Source organism: Chaetodon trifascialis, chromosome 1 (genome assembly GCF_039877785.1).
Source record: "Chaetodon trifascialis isolate fChaTrf1 chromosome 1, fChaTrf1.hap1, whole genome shotgun sequence".
NCBI classification, from domain to species: Eukaryota; Metazoa; Chordata; class Actinopteri; order Chaetodontiformes; family Chaetodontidae; genus Chaetodon; species Chaetodon trifascialis.
The window spans coordinates 31,977,187-31,996,554 of NC_092056.1; the positions used below are offsets into that span (position 1 = coordinate 31,977,187).

At 39.8% G+C, this 19,368-nt stretch overlaps 1 protein-coding gene across 5 annotated transcripts in view; it reads right to left on the bottom strand.

The window, feature by feature from the left end:
• Window positions 1-19,368, bottom strand: part of adamtsl3 (ADAMTS-like 3) — a 315,350-nt gene that overhangs the window by 87,922 nt on the left and 208,060 nt on the right. For all 5 annotated transcript variants that reach the window (XM_070967605.1, XM_070967624.1, XM_070967595.1 and 2 more), the window contains 3 exons: window positions 15,029-15,155; window positions 7,132-7,206; window positions 2,679-2,836 (listed from right to left, as the gene is read on the bottom strand). In XM_070967605.1, the coding sequence (XP_070823706.1) occupies window positions 2,679-2,836; window positions 7,132-7,206; window positions 15,029-15,155 (360 nt within the window). The remainder of the gene's footprint in view (window positions 1-2,678; window positions 2,837-7,131; window positions 7,207-15,028; window positions 15,156-19,368) is intronic.

Below are 19,368 nucleotides of genomic sequence, written 5' to 3' on the forward strand. Positions count from 1 at the left end.
GTGCAGCATCATTCTGCACATCTTCAACCATGAGCCTCAGTTTGGAGGTTGTGGCTGTGGAACTTCCTGTGTGGTTCTAGTCACAAAGACTGTGCATCTCACAGAGCTCAACCACTTCAGGCCGGTTACCTGAACTTATCATCTGATGAAGACCATTGAGAGGATTGTACTCGACTATACCCGAGGCAAATAGGCATTAGTATGGAAGACGCACTCATGTACCTGTTCCACCAATCTTTTTCCCACCTAGAGAACACTGTGAGCACTGTGAGGGTCGTGTTTTTTGACTTCTAAATTGCTTTCAACACAATCCAGCCATCACTGCTTAGGGGGGAGCTAGAGTAGATTGCCACTCCTGTTGGTGCGTGGACCATCAGCTACTTCACTAACAGACCACAGTATGTGAGGCTTTGCAACTGTGTGTCTGATGTGGTAGTCTGCAGCATGGGGGCTCCGCAGAGTATGCTGCCCCCTCCTGTCCTCTGCACATTGTCCTGTACACTATGGACTTCAGGCACAACACCGACAGCTGTAATCTCCAGAAGTTCTCTGATGATACAACCATCATTGGATACGTATCACAGGACAATGAACTGGAATACAGGGAGGACACCAATTTGTCAAATAGTGTGAACTGAACCACCTGCACATAAACACAAGCAAGACAAAGGAGATGGTGATTGACTTCTGCAGGAAGGTGTCAGAGACTAAACCTGTGGACAGTCAGGGTTTGTGATTCAGATTGTGGGGGAGTACAAATACGTGGGTACCTCAACCACCAATTGGACAGGACAAAACACACAGATGCCCTTTACAAGAAGGGCCAAAGTTGACTCCATCTGCTGAGAAGACTGAGGTTCTTTGCAGTATGTAGAACACAAACATTTTATGACACTGTGGTGACATCTGCAATCTTCTATGCAGTGGTCTGCTGGGGCTGTGTGAGCTCTGAGAGGAACAGAAAATGACTAAACAAAATCATCAGGAGAGCTGAATCTGTCCTGGACTGCCCTCTGGACACCATTGAGGAGGTGGGTGAGAGGAGGATGTTAGCCAAGCTGACATCAATCATGGACAACACATCCCACCCCCTGCATGAGACCGTGGGGGCCTTAAGGAGCTTGTTGAGCAACAGACTGCTGCATCACTCCGTATGAAGGAACACTACTGTGGGCCCTTCATTCCAACAGCTGTGAGACTGTTTAACCCCAATATCATCCAAAATTTTAACTGTCAATCATCATTTAAGACAGCATTGTTATCACAAACCCACTGCTGTTTGCACACCTGCATTAGATAATGTTTTTAACCTTATGCTAATAATCACTAAATCTGTGCAAATATCCTGTGCAATACAACATATTTCTTTCTACTGTCAAAAAAAATAATAATTAAAAAAAAAAAAAAAATATATATATATATATATATATATATATATATATATAGAGAGAGAGAGAGAGAGAGAGAGAGAGAGAGAGAGAGAGAGAGAGAGAGAGAGAGAGTCTGTCAAAGGTGATTATCAAAATTTTGATTGACAAAAATTATTAACATTTTGATAATCACCTCTCTCTCCTCAATCTCTCTTGTAATCAGTTGAGATTTGTAATCACTACCAGAAAAGTGTGAAATTGTAGACTGAGTGGATATTGGGAGTCACTGCTCTGGTGCAATAAACTTGACAAATCTTTCCCATCTCCACATATGAGGTACGGCTGTGGGCAATCGAGGATGTGGATCTCACTACACTATTAAACTGCGTCAGTGAGAATACTGACTGGATGACAGGACATAAAATAGAGGCCACTTTTACTTAAAGAGCAAAACTCGTCTGATGGGAAGAGGATTCAGTAACCTATCTTGGTGTATTAGACTGCCATCCAAATCCTCAATGTTACTACATAATGGCATTGGTTCTATGTTAAAGAATAATGTTGGTAATAATCTATATGTTTCTTATCATCAACAAATCCTATGAAAAGACCAAGCCAACAACATGATAGTCTCTCTCTCAATGCTACCCTGTCTGTGTCACTCAGTCCCAATCTCAAGTCTTTAACACATCACTAAATGTGATCACTAAATTAACACATTTAATTTGTACTTACACAGAAATGTATTGATGACATTTTGTACATTCAGAGGCAGTTAAGAGTTGTAAGATAAATGGCTTTTTGTTTGTTTGTTTGTTTGTTTGCAGAGTTCAACAGAAAGCAATTAAGGATACTTTCCAAAATGTCGAATTATTTCTTTATAAAACACTATGTGTTTATAGAAATGACTGTGTCTGCACATGGCATTTATTGACAGGAAGAAATATAGAATATCATCAGACTTATCCTTTAAAAATGTGGAATGGTGTTAGAATATGATCACAATAAGTGAAGTCATTGCCAGATGTCTGACTGTGTGTAGGCACTGTTACCATGAAACACTTGTCTTCATTATAACTACAACATAAAAGCTGTTTTGAAACAATACAGTTACTACATTATTCCTAATTCAGTTTAGCAGGTGTTTCCAAAAGTTATACTACTAATGTCACTGGCAATAACCTCACAATCTCATTAAAAAAATCCCTGGTGTTGCTTCATATTATGCAACAGACTAATTTACAGAAGTTAAAAGTCCTAAGGCTATTTTGCTATAAACCCATGACTCTCCCCTTTCTTTTGTTTCACCTTGACAATGTAATCTGCCTTGAGTGGACCATGAGTCCTGAGTGCCTGCCTGTCCGTCCCTCTTTGGAAGTCCAAGGATATGTTTCCTATCATGTAGGTGCCTGTAGACACCAGACTGGTCTCCTCCTTCCACCCTTGAAGGGAGACAGCTTCGATAACTGAAGAGAAACAGAGCAAGATGAACATTTATTAATGTACAGTAACTTTCAATATTAACTTAATATTTTAACGTAATATTCACACACCTTTACCTTACCTCTATCAAGATGCAAAAAAAACCCCAAACACAACACATGATGAGCAAACCTGAAGAGGTTGCATGTTAAATGTGTTATGTGTTCCCAAAAAATAAAAGAAAATCTTTTATTTGTTAAAGTGGCAGCTGACAGAGGGAAATCACTTGAACAAAGTATTGTAATCCTATGATCATAAGTGAGGGTTATACTGAAGATGGACTAGTATATTGAGAGCTTCGCCCTCAAGGTACAGTCAAGGTACAAAGCTGGTATTACTGCTGATGTCATACCAACTTGACTGTCAGTCTTGTGTTCCACCGTACCCTCACTCTCAAACCTGAGATATTTTAACTCCTTCACTTGTGGAAGCAACATATGCTAAACCCGAACAAGCAAGCTACCATTGTCTATGGTGCTGACTCTCATTCCAAATGTTGAACACTGCAAACTGTCAGAGGCTGTGCACTCCCTTCTTCTCCATGTTTACTTGACTGTGCTCTTGAGAGAGCACCTGATTGGTAAACACACCCGTGTAAGGAACACATCGTGGGAGATGTCACACTAGGCGTGTCAAGACAAAAAAATTGTCTCATATCATATTCATAACCAAAACCTGGCTGTGCAAAGAGGGCCCTGTGTTACACATATTGAAAATATGATTAGACTTCTAATAATATTTAGTTTCAAAGGAGTTCACAGACTCTACAGTGGTCCCCTTTCAACACACTGATCTCCTGGTAGTTGATGAATAATTCTTAGGTCACTCATCAATTCATAAAAATTTTACAAAGCACACATCCAATAAGTCCTGCAGCTCTTGGAGTATTACACTGTCAGAACTTAAGCATATTAGCAGAATAAGGCCTTTGAACATGTTCTGGGTTTATCTGCATTCATTGTGTGCTCTTGCACTCATTTAGGTCAATAACATAGGTCAGGAAAACCCAAATGACAAAAACAAATACTCAAAATGCTCTAAGGATGTAAATTGTAGGGTTTAAGCCATGTCGGGTGTTTTTTATCTTTTATTTCTCACTAAAAATATGGAGATTTTAAGTTTCATGTCCGTCTTTGCTCCCTATTTCAGTCAATATCATAAAAGATTATATCATGATTTTATTACTCTTCAATATGCTGTGGTTACTTTTGCATCTGTAGTTTGTTTAATTTGGTATAAACCAAAGAAAAAATAATCACAATGACTTTCTAGAAACTGACCAAGGGGAGTAAAAATAGACTGACACAAAAGTCATTAATTTGACAGGAGACAGAACTGCAGAGCTACACTTCATTGCATCTAGTGCATTTATTATACTTCAGTAGAAAGCATTCAGACTAAGACTGCAAGTGGACCTTATGTGACTTAAGTATTGAAACAGGATGAGGTATCCTAACATAATATTATTAACACTTCTAATGAACAGCATGGATCATGTTACTTTAGTGGAAGTTAAGCTGTTAAAATCAAGCTATATATCTACTGTCACACCATCCTGTTTAATCTGCTTTGTGTTTGCACCACAAACAAACTGCACCAGGGTCCACTTGCACATTTAATTCAGTTGACGCTTTTGTACAATACATAAGGAACTATTTGGTGCTGTCTTGTGGTGGCGTCTTGTTCAAGGACACTCTGACAATCCCCAGCAACACAGAGTTTCCCAGGGATTGAAACACCAACTAGGGGTTTCCATAGGTCCATTTAGTTCTCAGGAAGACCTGACCTGGGACTGCAGTTGGACTGTTATCAGTCTAACTGGGTCAGGTAGAATCACATTTGACTGTCGGATCTCTGGCCTGTGTGTCAATATTTCTAACACCATAGTGGATCTGAATGGATACAACCCTAATTGGTATCCACTCTGATCATGTGTTTTACATGAGCTCTGTGTGTGCAGTTGAGAGGGAAAGAGAGTGAGAGTGGGGGTGAAGGTCTGTTCGTGCTCAGAGCAGACAGGTGGTGGCAATCCGAGCAGAGTAGCAGTAAAACTTTATTAGCAGTGAATGTGGAATTTGACCTGCAGTTAGTCACTACATAAATGTTGAAAGTGGACTGAGTTCCACTGATAACTTTCAGACCAGTACAAACAAATTGAGCTAATCAGGCAAATACAGCAAAATTCTCTAGAATCGCAGGTTAGACATGTCTGAAAACACCATTCAAAGATTAATGTCCACCCATTTTACAATGTGCTTCACTGGCACTGACATTTCACTCCAGTATTTCTCAGCTGAAGTGATCTAATACTGAAATGCAACAGTGGAACACATAATGCATCTTTTTCATTACTGTGTTCCAAAACAATTCTCTCTCTGTCTCTCAAATACAAAGCCAACATAAAATGTGTTAAAAAAAATACAATATACCATAGTACAAAACAACACTGTCAGGATTGGCAGTATGCTCCTGCCTGTTTCCTTGTGTTTCTCGTCTCTCATCGCTTCTGTTTCTTGTGTGTTCTCCCTCTTCTTGTCAGTGTATCTCTGTCACAATGTCACTCTCTGAAACCCCCGGGCCATTCTCCACCTGGATTCCCTGCCATCATTCTGCCAAACTCTCCCTGCCTCATCTCCCTGACCTCCTTCATCTGCCGTTCTTCATAGCCCACTCGGATCAAGCTCCAGTGAACTGCGCATTGTGAACATTGATATTGTACTAATAAATTGCTTGCACTTATTTCTGTCAGCCATTCTATTTTGGGTCCTACAAGCACACTCATTATTACACACAGCTATAGAAGGAACTGTAGGCCCTGACTCATTAGACTACACTGATCATTCTCTACATTCAATTTAAAGACTGGAATAAAAATAATAATAAAAATAATACATCATAAAATGAAACTATTTTACATTTCTATGCAGTAGAGACACAAATTAATTCTAAATTCTTTGAAATTTTTTCCTGTTTTTTTTTTTAATAGTATTATGTCTAGTGCTGTCAAAAAATTGTTAGTAACGCGTTAGCGCAAATCAATTTTAACGGCGTCATTTTTTTATTGCGTGATTAACGCTCTTTGTGACCTAGTGAACTTGTAGTTTTTTATAAACTGTGGCCACTGCTAGTAACGTAAGAAAAACTAGAGGATCCGGTTGTAAACCGGAAACAAAACAATAGGCACCCCCACGCACGTGTTTGGTCTTGTCTGCTTGCTAGCTGTAAAGGAGTGGCTACCGGTTTGTGTGGATGTCAAGCGCGAAACGCCGAATTGGATGCAAACAAGATTCTGAATGGAAAGTTTAGTTTCAAAAAGTTGCCAGATGGATCGACTGACAAGACCAAAGTTATCTGTGTGTATTGTCAGTGTGAACTGAATTATCACCGCAGCAAAACCAGTCTGAAATACCACTTGATGGCCAAACACACGGCGAACACAAATTCTCTGCCACCTCCTTGTCAAAACCAGGCGACAATGGATGGCTTTCGATGGAGGCATATGGATACTGGAACTAAAAACAAGCTTACTGCAGCTATAGCCAAGTAATGTACATTCTTTCTGGAGAGAAATAAGAGGCTGGGTTGATAAGCCTCTGGTGAATAAACAGAAGAGCATTATAGTCTGACTGCTTGTGTGTTCAGAGGAAACTTAAGAAAGGAAAGTTTAAGCCATGGTTTAACTGCACTATAGGCTGAGTCCTGTGCACTTTGTAACTTTATTTTGTATCACCCTGTTTTGATCCCTTAGAAAGGGTTGTTGAAGGGGCTTTTTTGTAACCAAGTATTTATTTTTTTTGTCATCTGTTTATTGACAATGTTAAATTGTGTGAGACTTGATTCATTCAAATGTGAATGACTGCTCAAAGTGAGAATGTGTGAAATATAACACTACACATTGTTTTCAATAAAAATCATTTGCACAAAGCAAGCCCATCCACTTTTCCATGTTGATAAGAGTATTAAAATGATAATTAATAGGACATTTAGAATACATAAAAATGTGCAATTAATTTGCGATTAATCAGGAGTTAACTATGACATTCATGAGATTAATCGTGATCAAATATTTTAATCGATTGACAGTACAAATTATGTCATAAGGGTGAGGTTTTCTGATGAATGAATCTAATTATGGATAATATTGAGTTTGTGAATATTCTGTTTCAAATGCACGAGTTGTTGGAAAAATAAGTCACGTAAAGGTGTATTTGTTTCGTTAATCAATGAACAGACCAAGATTTTCTGTATTCAGAGTATGGACAGAACTATAGTGACTCACCTATCAAATCAAGTCCTTTGGCACTGACTCTGAGAAAGCGGCTTCCCACTGGCACCTCCAGCACCGTCTTCACGGCTGCAGGGACAGACAAAGTTGAAAAGGTTTACTTTCAACCTACAGTACAGTACAGTTGGATGGCAATTTGAAGGCAAAACCTATATAATTGAGTGGAGAGTTGATCCACCATTCATCATCAAAACACCAAAATAAGTACCTTGGCACCACCTGTTAACCAGTTGAATAGTATGAAACCATTAGCAGGTCCATGTATCACAATAATTAGATGGAGGTAAATGCCGAATTGTTTTGTTTATATAAATTAGTTTGGAAATGTGTTAATGTATTGTTTCTTTTGTGGACACTGAGTGCCACTGCTGTTTTGTTTTGTTGCTTATTATAGCGTTAGTTCTTTCTGTTTTGTTTCTCTTTGTATTATTTAGGCCTTAGTTTTATTGTTTTTTAAATTTTGACAGCCCTCTGTGGCTGTACTTTGTTACTTCCCTCAAGAAATTTACAATACATATCATTGTAGCTGCACATGGCACCAATTTTGTGACCTTAACCTGTTTTTGTGTTTTGGTCAAAGTGCTGTAGAACTGGTGACAGCTTGGCCATCCAGATGGTGGAGAGTTTGGTGGTAGAGTTTCTCTGTGTGAGGTGGTAGTTTTGCACTTCCTTCACATTTATATTTTGCTCCCCTGCCATTTTACTTTGCAGTGTGTGTGCCGTGCATGGGAGTGAGGTGAGTACTCCATCCCAACATATTTCCCCCATTCACCATGGATGGCAATGGCCAGCCATCTTTCAGCACTCCCTTTTCTTTTTTCATATTATAGCTTTTAATCTAGCCCTAATTTCTTGTTTTTATGTTCATATTTCCTGCGATCGGCTGGCGACCGGTCCAGGGTGTACCCCGCCTCTTGCCCGTTGACAGCCGAGATAGGCTCCGGCCCCCCCGTGACCCCTAAAGGGATAAGCGGCATAGAAAATGGATGGATGGATGTTCATATTTTACTGAATGAAATTTGTAATTCTTGGGAACTCTTGTCTCAGACCCTTATTACAAAGTATCTGTGGGGTTTTAGCCGGTTTAAGTTGTAAAGAAAAGTAAACCAAACCTGGGTCTTGCCACGGCCCAGCCACACAATCAACACACAATACAGTTCGCATATCTGTTACTATACAAACATTTTGTTATCAATGAAGGCAAATAGTCAAAGTCACTGATTCCCCACTACATGATGGTGTCAGTACCTTCAATCTCTTATCTGCTGCAATTCCTTTCATCTGTTCACCTGCTCAGCCAATACTTTTCCACTCTCACCTGGCCAGCCACCCCCACCTGTCCATTCACCTGAACCTCACCTAATCTTCATTCCCAATCAGCCCAGTTCTTAAAATGCTGTCTCACACTCACTCATGGCCAGATTGTTCTTCGCTTCAATGCAAGACTCTTCATTATTGGACTGATTTCTTGTACCGAATCTGCCGGCTCTTGACTATGTCTGGTCGTCTGTTCCCTGGTATATATCTGTCTTTTGTCTGACTATGAGTTTTGCCCTGCACTCTTTTCATGCACTTTTTTCATCTGCCTGATTGTTTGGTGTTTGCTTCAACACTTCAACAGACTCTGGGCTCTATTTTCGACTCCGCCGCTGGCGCAGCGTAGGTTGCGCGCCCGGCGCACTTGGTATTTTGGTAAACCGAGGCATACAGAGGTGTGCCAGGATGGGCGTTGCGGCGCAGCAGGCGGCGGTGTTGGCATAATGAGCCATTTCAGTCCACACCAGCGGTGCAAAAGTGCACTGAAAGCTCGCCACCCCAGACCTGGTCAACTCTGCGCGCCACCGGCGCACAGCCGGGCAAGTGGATTTTCATAAACCGGTGGAGTCGTGTGCTCACGTCACCAACACCTCACAGTCAGGTGTCCACAGTGTCTGGCATTTCACTGCGATCAATTATTAGCAACAGCCCCAATTAATGGAACTATCTGTGTCAGCACATACAGTCAGACCTAAATCTATATATTTTGATCCGTATCTCATCTGACCACACTGAAAATGCGTTTGACGCGTAATGGTCACTCACCCTGACCGAATGTACACAGATGAAACAGGGATGTCTGGTGATTTGTGACTCATATTGCCTGGTGACAAACGTGTATGCCACTTACCCCGGGTCAGCACATAACTTGTGCATTGTGGCGAATTCTAGCATCCCTACAGTCTTTCAGGAGGACACCCCTCTGGATGGGTGGCTGCTAGGTGATAACGGCTATCCACTGAAAACGTGGTTGATAACGCCATATATCACACCGTCAACAAGACGGCAGCGTGGTTTTAATGGTGTTTTCAGCAGTGCTCAGTCAGTCATCGAACGCACACTGCGATCAATAATTAGCAACAGCAATGATTCAATGCAACTATCTGAGTCAGCACATACAGTCAGACCTAAATTTATATATTTTGATCAGTATCTCATCTGACCACATCACAAGCGCGTTCGGCACGCGTTATGGTCATTCACCCTGACTGAATGTACACAGGTGAGACAGGGATGTGAACTAATCGGTTAACGTCGCTGTGCCAACCAGAAACAGCCGTGGCATCCTACAGAGCATATATACTGCATCTATCTCAGAGCACTCGAGAGACAGAGAGAGACAGACACATGGAAAAAAACGTAAGTGATGATCGTTGTCCGCTATTACCCACGTCATTTCATTCCAAATACAAATGTTATCATTGTAATGCTTAACGTTATCTACAAAGATGGAGTACTTCATTGCTTTGAGGAGGATGAGGAGGAGGACGAGGATTTACCATCTAAGGACCTCATATTTAGACATCAGAATCAGAAATCCTTTATTTATCCCCGAGGGAAAATTGTTTTTGTTGCAGGGCTCCTTTCAAAGCAAATATAAAAACAAAATATTTATATTGAAAATATATATGCCACAAAATATAGAACAGAATATAAAACAATAAACATACTGAGAAAAAATAAACAGTATATACTAGTGCTGTCAAAAATATCGCGTTATTTAGGCGTTAACGCAAATCAATTTGCGTAATCTTTTTTTACCGCACGATTAACGTTATTTGTGACCTAGTGAACTTGTAGTTTTTTATAAGCTGTGGCCACTGCTAGTGACGTTACAAAAACTACAGGATCCGGTTGTAAACCGGAAACAAAACAATAGGCACGCCCCACACATGTTTTGGTCTTGCCTGCTGGCTAGCTGTGAAAGTGTAGGCGGATGTCAAGCGCGAAACACCGAAATGGATGCGAACAAGATTCTGAATAGAAAGTTTAGTTTCAAAAAGTTGCCAGATGGGTCGACTGACAAGAACAAAGTTTGGACAGAGGCATATGGATACCGCAACTAAAAACAAGCTTACTGCAGCCATAGACAAGTAATGTTCATTGTTTCTGGAGAGAAATAAGAGGCTGCGTTGATCAACCTCTGGTGAATAAACAGAAGAGCATCATAGTCTGACTGCTTGTATGTTCAGAGGAAACTTAAGAAAGGAAAGTTTAAGCCATGGTTTAACTGCACTATAGGCTGAGTCCTAGTTTACAATGATGTGCACTTCGTGACTTTATCTTGTATCGCCCTGTTTTGATCCCTTAGAAAGGGTTGTTGAAGGGGCTTCTTTGTAATCAAGTGTAACTGTGGGGATTGGTCTAGCACACAGGGGCTTCAGTTAAGGAGGCCACAACGGTCAGTGTGGGTCAATCATAGGACGTTTATTTTACAGCAAATAAAACTCTAAGAAATACAGTCAATGAAAGGCAAGACGACAGACAGTCACATCATGGCCGGGAAGCCAACCAGTCACTGCCTAGGACACAGGGAGTATACTAAATATCCAAACGAAATGTAAACCCCACACACTTCAAACAAAACACCACACTAATTCAACGTGGAACCACAAACCCTATCACCATCTAGAGTGAACTCCCTGCGTCTTAACCACACTGGTGTGTGGAGGACCCCACCAGCCGCAACACTAGAAACAAAGGAGACAGAATGTTAAAATCCTGAAACTAACAAACTCAACTCTAAAATAATAAGAAACAATAAAATCAATATGGTTCAAATATAAACTAAAATAAACAGCAGCCAGTGCTGTGCCTACAAACAAATGACAGACCCACATTTAAAATAATTAAAATACAGACACCTCAGGGTGCATGCATGCACCCCTACATTACCCTAACAATTAAAATACTCATGATTATAAAACAATGCTAAAAACCTGAAAAGTCCGTCTTACCACGCAACAGAGAGTCCACAGTCACAGCCACGAAAGCACACAAAGGGTTTGAGGAGAGTGGCTCCTAAATTCACACCTGCTACTAATCAGCCTCTCCTCCAGCCCCCATCTCCTCTGATTGGTCTCTGCTCTCTGCTGCTTCCTGGTGACCCACTGCTACACAAGCACTTATTTTTTTGTCATCTGTTTATTGACAATGTTAAATTGTGGGAGATTTGATTAATTCAAATTGTGAATGACTGCACAAAATGAGAATGTTAGTGTCAAATATAACACTACACATTGTTTTCAATAAAAAACATTTGCACAAAGCAAGCCTGTCCACTTTTCCATGTTGATAACAGTATTAAAATGATAATTAATGGGACATTTAGAATAGATAAAAATGTGCGATTAATTTGCGATTAATCGCAAGTTAACTATGACATTTGTGTGATTAATCGCGATTAAATATTAAATAAATATCGATTGACAGCACTTGTATATACAAATGGGTGTGCAAAGTAATACGAACGCATGTCATGAGACATGACTGACGTCAGTCTCCTCCTGGGAGAAGTTTGGGCATCAGACACTTTCCTGTGGGCTCTCAGTCATCCTCGAAACTTGCCATGCGCCTCGCCAGCGGTGTTCTTAAAGGTGAGGCGAGGAGCTGCTGTGATTGGTGAAGATTTGACTCTTATTATGAATCATTTGAATCTTCATGAAGACAAACCAAATTATAAAAATTATGATAATTTATAGTCAATCTTATAGGATAATAAATTTGCAAAATCCTAGAAGAGGAGCTATAGGTCATCTTGGATTTGTATAAGACTTAATTCAATAGGACAACCTTATCAGATTTTTGTAAAGGCAATCATATATAAATCCTATAGAATAAAGTTCTACTTGACTATAAAGTAGTATAACTAAGTTAATTTATATTCTTATTCTTATTATTATGTTTGTTTGTAGAAAACTTATGATGTACATGTTATCACCTTGACGTAAATAACCAAGAAATCATATCCGAATTTCCAAAAGTTCATCTCTATATCAGCTGAAGATATTCTTCCTCAAGTGGATTTTTGATTTGTCAAATCTGATCAGGAGTGTGGTTGTGCTGTCTGCAGAGGATGATCAATCCAATCAGTATCAAATGTTTTGAGGGATGCTGGGAGACTTCATACTGCAGAAAGATGTACTGAACGTGGAGAGGTGCAGTGAGAGATGTCAAGAAGACCATCTTCTTCAAACATGTGAAGCACATAATAGATGCAACAGCTATCAAACATCACACCACAATGCATGTTATATATCTAGCAAATACTACAATGGTATTCAGCTTTATGCATGGAAACCCTCCATTAAATTGCTTTCACTGCCTTTTTATAGGAAGGCACTGTACATGTATTTCTTGCTCATGTTACGTGACACCCACAGGGGGAGTCAGGTAAAGATATTGCTAAACTCTGCAGAACATCAATCAAATTGCAAAATTTTATAAATCAACATCACATTCATTATTTAGCGACTTAATGCTTACATCACCACACTAGCCATTTCTTGAAGCCACCATGGGGGTGAATGTCTTTTCATAACTAGCTAAACTATATTAACATGATTGGCTCAAAACGAATGTGCAGCCACTCACCTATTAATGTCACATTCAGGTGTTAGGCAGTCTCTTTTTAAGGGGAGGGCCTGACAATCAGTGTAGTAAATAGTTAAATCCTCTCTAGGTTTCTATGTTAAAAGACTACTGTGAATTACTTACTGTATATTTTGTAATGCTTTAGATTACAGACCACAAGGTGCAGTGTCAGAGTTAGTGCCTTATTCTTAACATCTTTTTTTACAGCATCTATAGTACCTGCAGTCTCTTGCAGGCTATAATCTAGAGCATTACCATATATTTCAATGACAAGGCTTAAAATTTGGTTCAGTTGATAAGAATTAATAAGCAGGAAGTAACATGTCAACAAAGCTTCACTGACTTCTTTGGGAGCTCCTTTTTTATTATTAAGACAGAGAAGGGGCTTGGATTGAATTACTCCTTCTACATTTACAGGCTCTCAAATCTTGCCAAAGTTCTTGTATGTATGCTTGTGTTTCAGCACCATTTAACATTTGAGAAGTTTGATGATTGTGAAATTGAAAAACAAAATGACAATATAATTTTTAATTCAACATTCATCAGATTAAAACACGTATCCATGTTTTACATGTCTTTAATAAAGCCATTTCAGTTTTATGCCACTGATATTGCATGTCTTATGCTTGTATAGAATTCAACTCAAGCAGTAGTGACGCACCCCTGCTGTTCTCTAAATAGCCCCCATGTATTAAAACCCAGAGAAATCTATCCATCCATTTTCTATGCCGCTTATCCCTCTCGGGGTCGCGGGGGGGCCGGAGCCTATCTCGGCTGTCAACGGGCGGGAGGCGGGGTACACCCTGGACCAATCGCCAGCCGATGGCAGGGCACATACACACTCACACTCACACCTAGGGGCAATTTAGAGTCTCCAATCAACCTAATGAGCATGTTTTTGGTCTGTGGGAGGAAGCCGGAGTACCCGGAGAGAACCCACGCATGCACGGGAAGAACATGCCGGTTCGATTCCCAACCGCGACCTTCTTGCTGTGAGGCACACGGACTACCTGCTACGCCACCGCGCAGCCCACCCAGAGAAATATTCAGAGTAATTGGCTGTGATTTCTCATATTGTCTTTTCAAGGGAATCAAGTCGAGTTCATTTCCACTCCCCGAGGCCAACGCCACTTAATTTGAAACAATACCCCAGTTTGACAGCCAATAACTCTGGTATGCATGTATATATTTGCAGTCAATATGTACTTAATTAACCTGTTGAAACTGTAAATGTTGAGCAGCCCTTGCAATATCTGAACAAACTTCCACCCAAGTTGAAATTGCATTTTCATATTTCCAATATTATAAAGGGAATGTATATTAAAGAAATCTATTCAGCATAGCCAGACATATGCATCTGTGTATTTGCTTTTTCTATGCATGATATATAATTCAATGGAAAAATTTTAAGGCATGAACATTAAGTGTTTATGTATTTATTAATTGGTTGGTTTATTTATTTAGCAATATTCCAGACAACAAGTGAATAATAGGTAATGAATACTGATCTCCTTTCCATCTTTTTTCCATCAGATCTCTTGTGACAGACCAAATGATCAATGCTGAACAGTTTTGTTGTTCTAAAACTAAGATGGAATCTGATTAAAACTCCCAGCACACATTTTCCGCTTGGGCCTTCCTATTATGTAAAGTGTTTTTTGGATTTAACTAAACAAAACCATCTCTTGAAAAGATTACAATTGCAATTGATTACCAAAAAAACAAAACAAAACAAAACAAACAAAAAAAACACAATTATGAATTTAAGTCCCCGCAGACAGATATCCAGCTTTGCTGTGCTGTATCTCCCACAGAGCCTGACGGAGAGAGAGGCTAGCAGTGGTTTCTCTTCAGTTATGAAAGTATAAAGAATTATCTTTGAGAACATGAAGCTTGGGAGTGGCACCAGAGTAAATGAAGACATGCATGTGAATCAGACACAGATAGGAAATGCATCATTAGCTGGGAGTCAGATACCTACGTTGTTCTGGTGTAAGGTGGGCTATGGCCTGCCCTCGTACCAGCTGGCATGTGGAGCCATCGCCTCCACAGACACCACAGTTATCCTCCCTGGCACCGCTGGCCAGCTGCCGATCACAGCCTACCTCCTGCACACACATCATAGATAGAGAATCAGAAAGAAATGCGGGGCTGACCAATGGATGAAGAGACAGACAGACAAGAGAGTTCAACACAACATATACACTGAAGGTACATCTGGACTTCAGTCAAGCCTCATGGTGAAGGAAGGACAATCATTGATTAATTGATTAGCTGATAAATAAAAAGACCTAAATTAGTTCAGATTAGTTTTTTGTTTGTTTGTTTGTTTAAGATTAACAAATTATTTATCATTTATGAAATAAGAATGTATTGTAAACTAATTGAAAAAATAATCTATGGGCTCTATTTTCGACTACTTCAATTACTATGATTACTGATTGTATTCGGAATGAAATGACGTGGGTAATAGCGGACAACGATCATCACTTCCGTTTTTTTTCATGTGTCTGTCTCTCTCTGTCTCTCGAGTGCTCTGAGATAGATGCAGTATATATGCTCTGTAGGATGCCACGGCTGTTTCTGGTTGGCACAGCGACATTAACCGATTAGTTTGCATCCCTGTTTCACCTGTGTACATTCAGTCAGGGTGAGTGACCATTACGCGTGCTGAACGCATGTGCGATGTGGTCAGATCAGATACTGATCAAAATCTATAAATTTAGGTGTGACTGTATGTGCTGAGCCCTGCAATCGGCTGGCGACCGGTTCAGGGTGTACCCTGCCTCTCGCCCATTGTACCTGGGATAGGCTCCAGCCCCCCGCAACCCCGAAAGGGATAGGCGGTATAGATAATGGATGGATGGATGTATGTGCTGACTCAGACAGTTGCATTGAATCATGGCTGTTGCTAATTATTGATCGCAGTGAAATGCCAGACACTGTGGAAACCTGCCTGTGAGGTGTTGGTGATGTGAGCGCACGACTCCGCCGGTTTACGAAAATCCACTTGCGCCGCTGGCGCACAGAGTTAACCAGGTCTGAGGTGGCGAGCTTTCAGCGCACTTTTACGCCGTTATGCTGACACCTCCCCCCTACTGCCCCGCAACGCCCATCCTGGCGCACCTCTGTACGCCTCGTTTTACCAAAATACCAAGTGCGCCGTGTGCCTGCCTGCGCCACGCTGGCGGCGGAGTTGAAAATAGAGTCCAGACTGCCAATCTTGTTAAAGAAGAACTTAACATGCCCTGAAAATCTACTTTTGATGCTATTCTACCGGCTATGACATTATTCTTGCGAGGGATATTGGGCTGAATAATGACACAACATAAAATATGAAAATAAAAACATTTGCTTCTCAGTATTGTCTTCTCTAAAATGATGCAGAAAGCCCAAAATATCCAAAGATAACAAACAAGTGAAATTTGATTTCAACTGAACATCAATCTTGTTCCTCGTTTGTTTGGTTCTCCTCTCTTTCAGCAAGTGTATAAAATGCTTGTTTCCACCCTAAAGTGTTGAATCCCACAATTCACTGCACTGCAACGTGGTATTGGTAGAACACTGTAGGTGTGCTATGGCAAGAATTCCAAATTGCTTTTTTTAATATTGAATCTTTTGAAAGTGTTCCCAAAATAGATTACAAAAATAATAATTTTGACTCTCCACCACTGCAGTATGTACTCTGATTTCTTTGCTTTACAGATTAAGTGTGACTGAACTGAGCAATTCTTTTACAACAGTAAAGTTTTACAAATAAAAGGTGGGTCACCTGAGTTTGATTTAACTGTTCTCATGCTCACGCATACAGACACACAGTGTAGTATGATTTGCTAAGGCTTGCTAAGGCTATGCTAAAGCTTGCAGAGTTATTGTGACAGGCTGAAAAAACAAAGTGACATACACACACACATGAAAAGGCAGATTTACACACCACTGGTCTCTTCCCATTCTCAGGTATTGTATATATTTTCTCTTCTCCCAGTTTACAGCTAGATTTCATGCTGCTGTGTGGTGTATTATTAATGCATAGTATACATGCGCTTGAGGAGGGATTGGCCTCATTCTATCACTGACAAACATCCTGCTACAGCATCACAGCAACCCAGCAACCCTGCCTGTGCTGCTGTCTCCTTCTCCAAGTGATGCCATTTCTTCCCTGCCATGCCCAGTACCCTCTCTGCATGCCAGGGTCGGCAGCAGCTGATGTTTGAGAGCACATCCATCATCCACCTCTCGTTACTGCTGTGAAGTACCTGTGTGTGACTGCCCTGATCACTGGGAGCATTTTCAGTTTAATGATGCACCAGAAACAGACAATAAACTAGGTCTCCACAGAAATGTATTTTTATTCAAGCAGATTCTGATCATTCAAACTTTCAAACTAAGCTCAACTTATGGTGCTGAGTGACAGCCAAACAATCCTAACCAAAAGGGAGGGAGGTAACTTTTACGAGCCTGGTGGAAATGAGCTCCACTGACACTTTTCAGAATCCACATCGGAATCATAAAACACTATTGTCTCCAGAGGAGAAATTGGGTCAGTTGCAGTTGCTCCCATTGTACAACAGTAATAAAAAATAGAAAGGGAAATAAGACATATCTTAGAGAATGCACAAATATGTAAAAAAAAATAATAATAAAATGTAAAAAATATGTACAATATACAACAATATAAAGCTACCATAAATAATAAACAACATGAAATATGTAAATATTAGTATTTAAACTTTGTGTAATATGCAACATTAGATAGTAACCATCTATACAGAAATATATCTGTTACGCAACAAGCATTATACATTGTTTGTTTTCTACCTGGTCCTTGTCAAACAGCAATCAGCTTCCCACTACTGAATTAATACAGAAACCCTGTGAACACTAATGTTGACAAATGTGAATATGTTATATATGATATATTGAGAATTGGTCGTTTCAGTTCCTGCTGTTTCAGCCTTCCACCCACACAGATCTTTTTGAAGCTGAACACTTAGTTTCCTGCATTCTAGTGAATTTTTATATAGCACTTTGTGCCTTTTCTGCATTATTTAGGGTGGAAATGAAGGAAAACACAAAATTCAGGCAACAGATGACAATTCAAAATATAATGGAATGGAATGTAGCAAGGCTGTCAGGAATTCGGTATTGCTATCAATATTTACTCTCCTGTAGGTCAACTTTTCTCATACTTACTGAGTCAACACATGTAGGCAATAATGGCATTACTTCTTTAACTACATTTCTCAGTAGTGTGGTGGTAGCATCACTGTTTTCTGAATCAAATAGCTTCTCAGTAGCTTCGCTCTTTCATTGATCAAACAGTAGCATTTCTGAAGCTCAAGCGCAGCAGAGCTTTCTGCTGCAGTCTGAAATAAAACTGCTAAGGATCAGTGAGTGACGCCACCACCACACACAGATGTGTATGTGTAGCCGACAGAGGCACATCCATATGACAGTGACATCACGTACCAATCAACATACAGCTATGTTCATGCAGTCATCTACATAAATGAAGATATAGAGGGAGCACCTGATTGTCAATGCTAAGGCACATTAGGAGTAAAAAAAAAGTAAAGTTGTACTAGTAAATGACAATGTTAGCCGAAATGAAGCTACTCCTCCGAAAACATATTAATACTCACATTCCTCAAGGCAGCGGCCGATGTGTTTTAGTCTTACACATCAAACCTGGAAAATAGTGCAGCCAGTTTTGTTTGTTATATCGTTAGCCTAATAGCATAATTGCCTAAGTCATATTTTAAGGTTTTTCGGGAAAGAAGAAAAAACACATTTTTCAGCAAACGTGTAAAAATTTTTTATTAATACTGTCATAGTTAGTTCGACCAGATGCGTGAACACGTGTGCAAAACAAAAAAAAAGGCACAACAACGATTGCATAATAAATAAAAGTGACTTAGGCAAATCTTGCAGATAATATGCCATGACTTAGGCATTTTTTTTCTCTTACATACATACAAAAATAAGTTGTTTTACTTGAGTAAATTCAGCATAGACAACAACCAATCTGGCCCAACTATATTATCTCAAAACAAATATTAAATGATATCAAACAAAACAAACTGTTAAATTGAATTGAAAAATTGAACTGTATCGGTCACGGTGACAACATGACCTGACTGCTGAGAGGGATAGAAAACTGAGAAAAATATACAACAGTTTAATTTTTCTCATTGGAGATCATTTCTTTGTGCACCAATAATAAAAAAAAAACCTACTGCTTTTTGTCAACAACAGAAGGCAAGGCTTGTGAATCCGTGTATCATTCGTTCATCCGTTTTTCAAAATGAAACCAAAACCAGA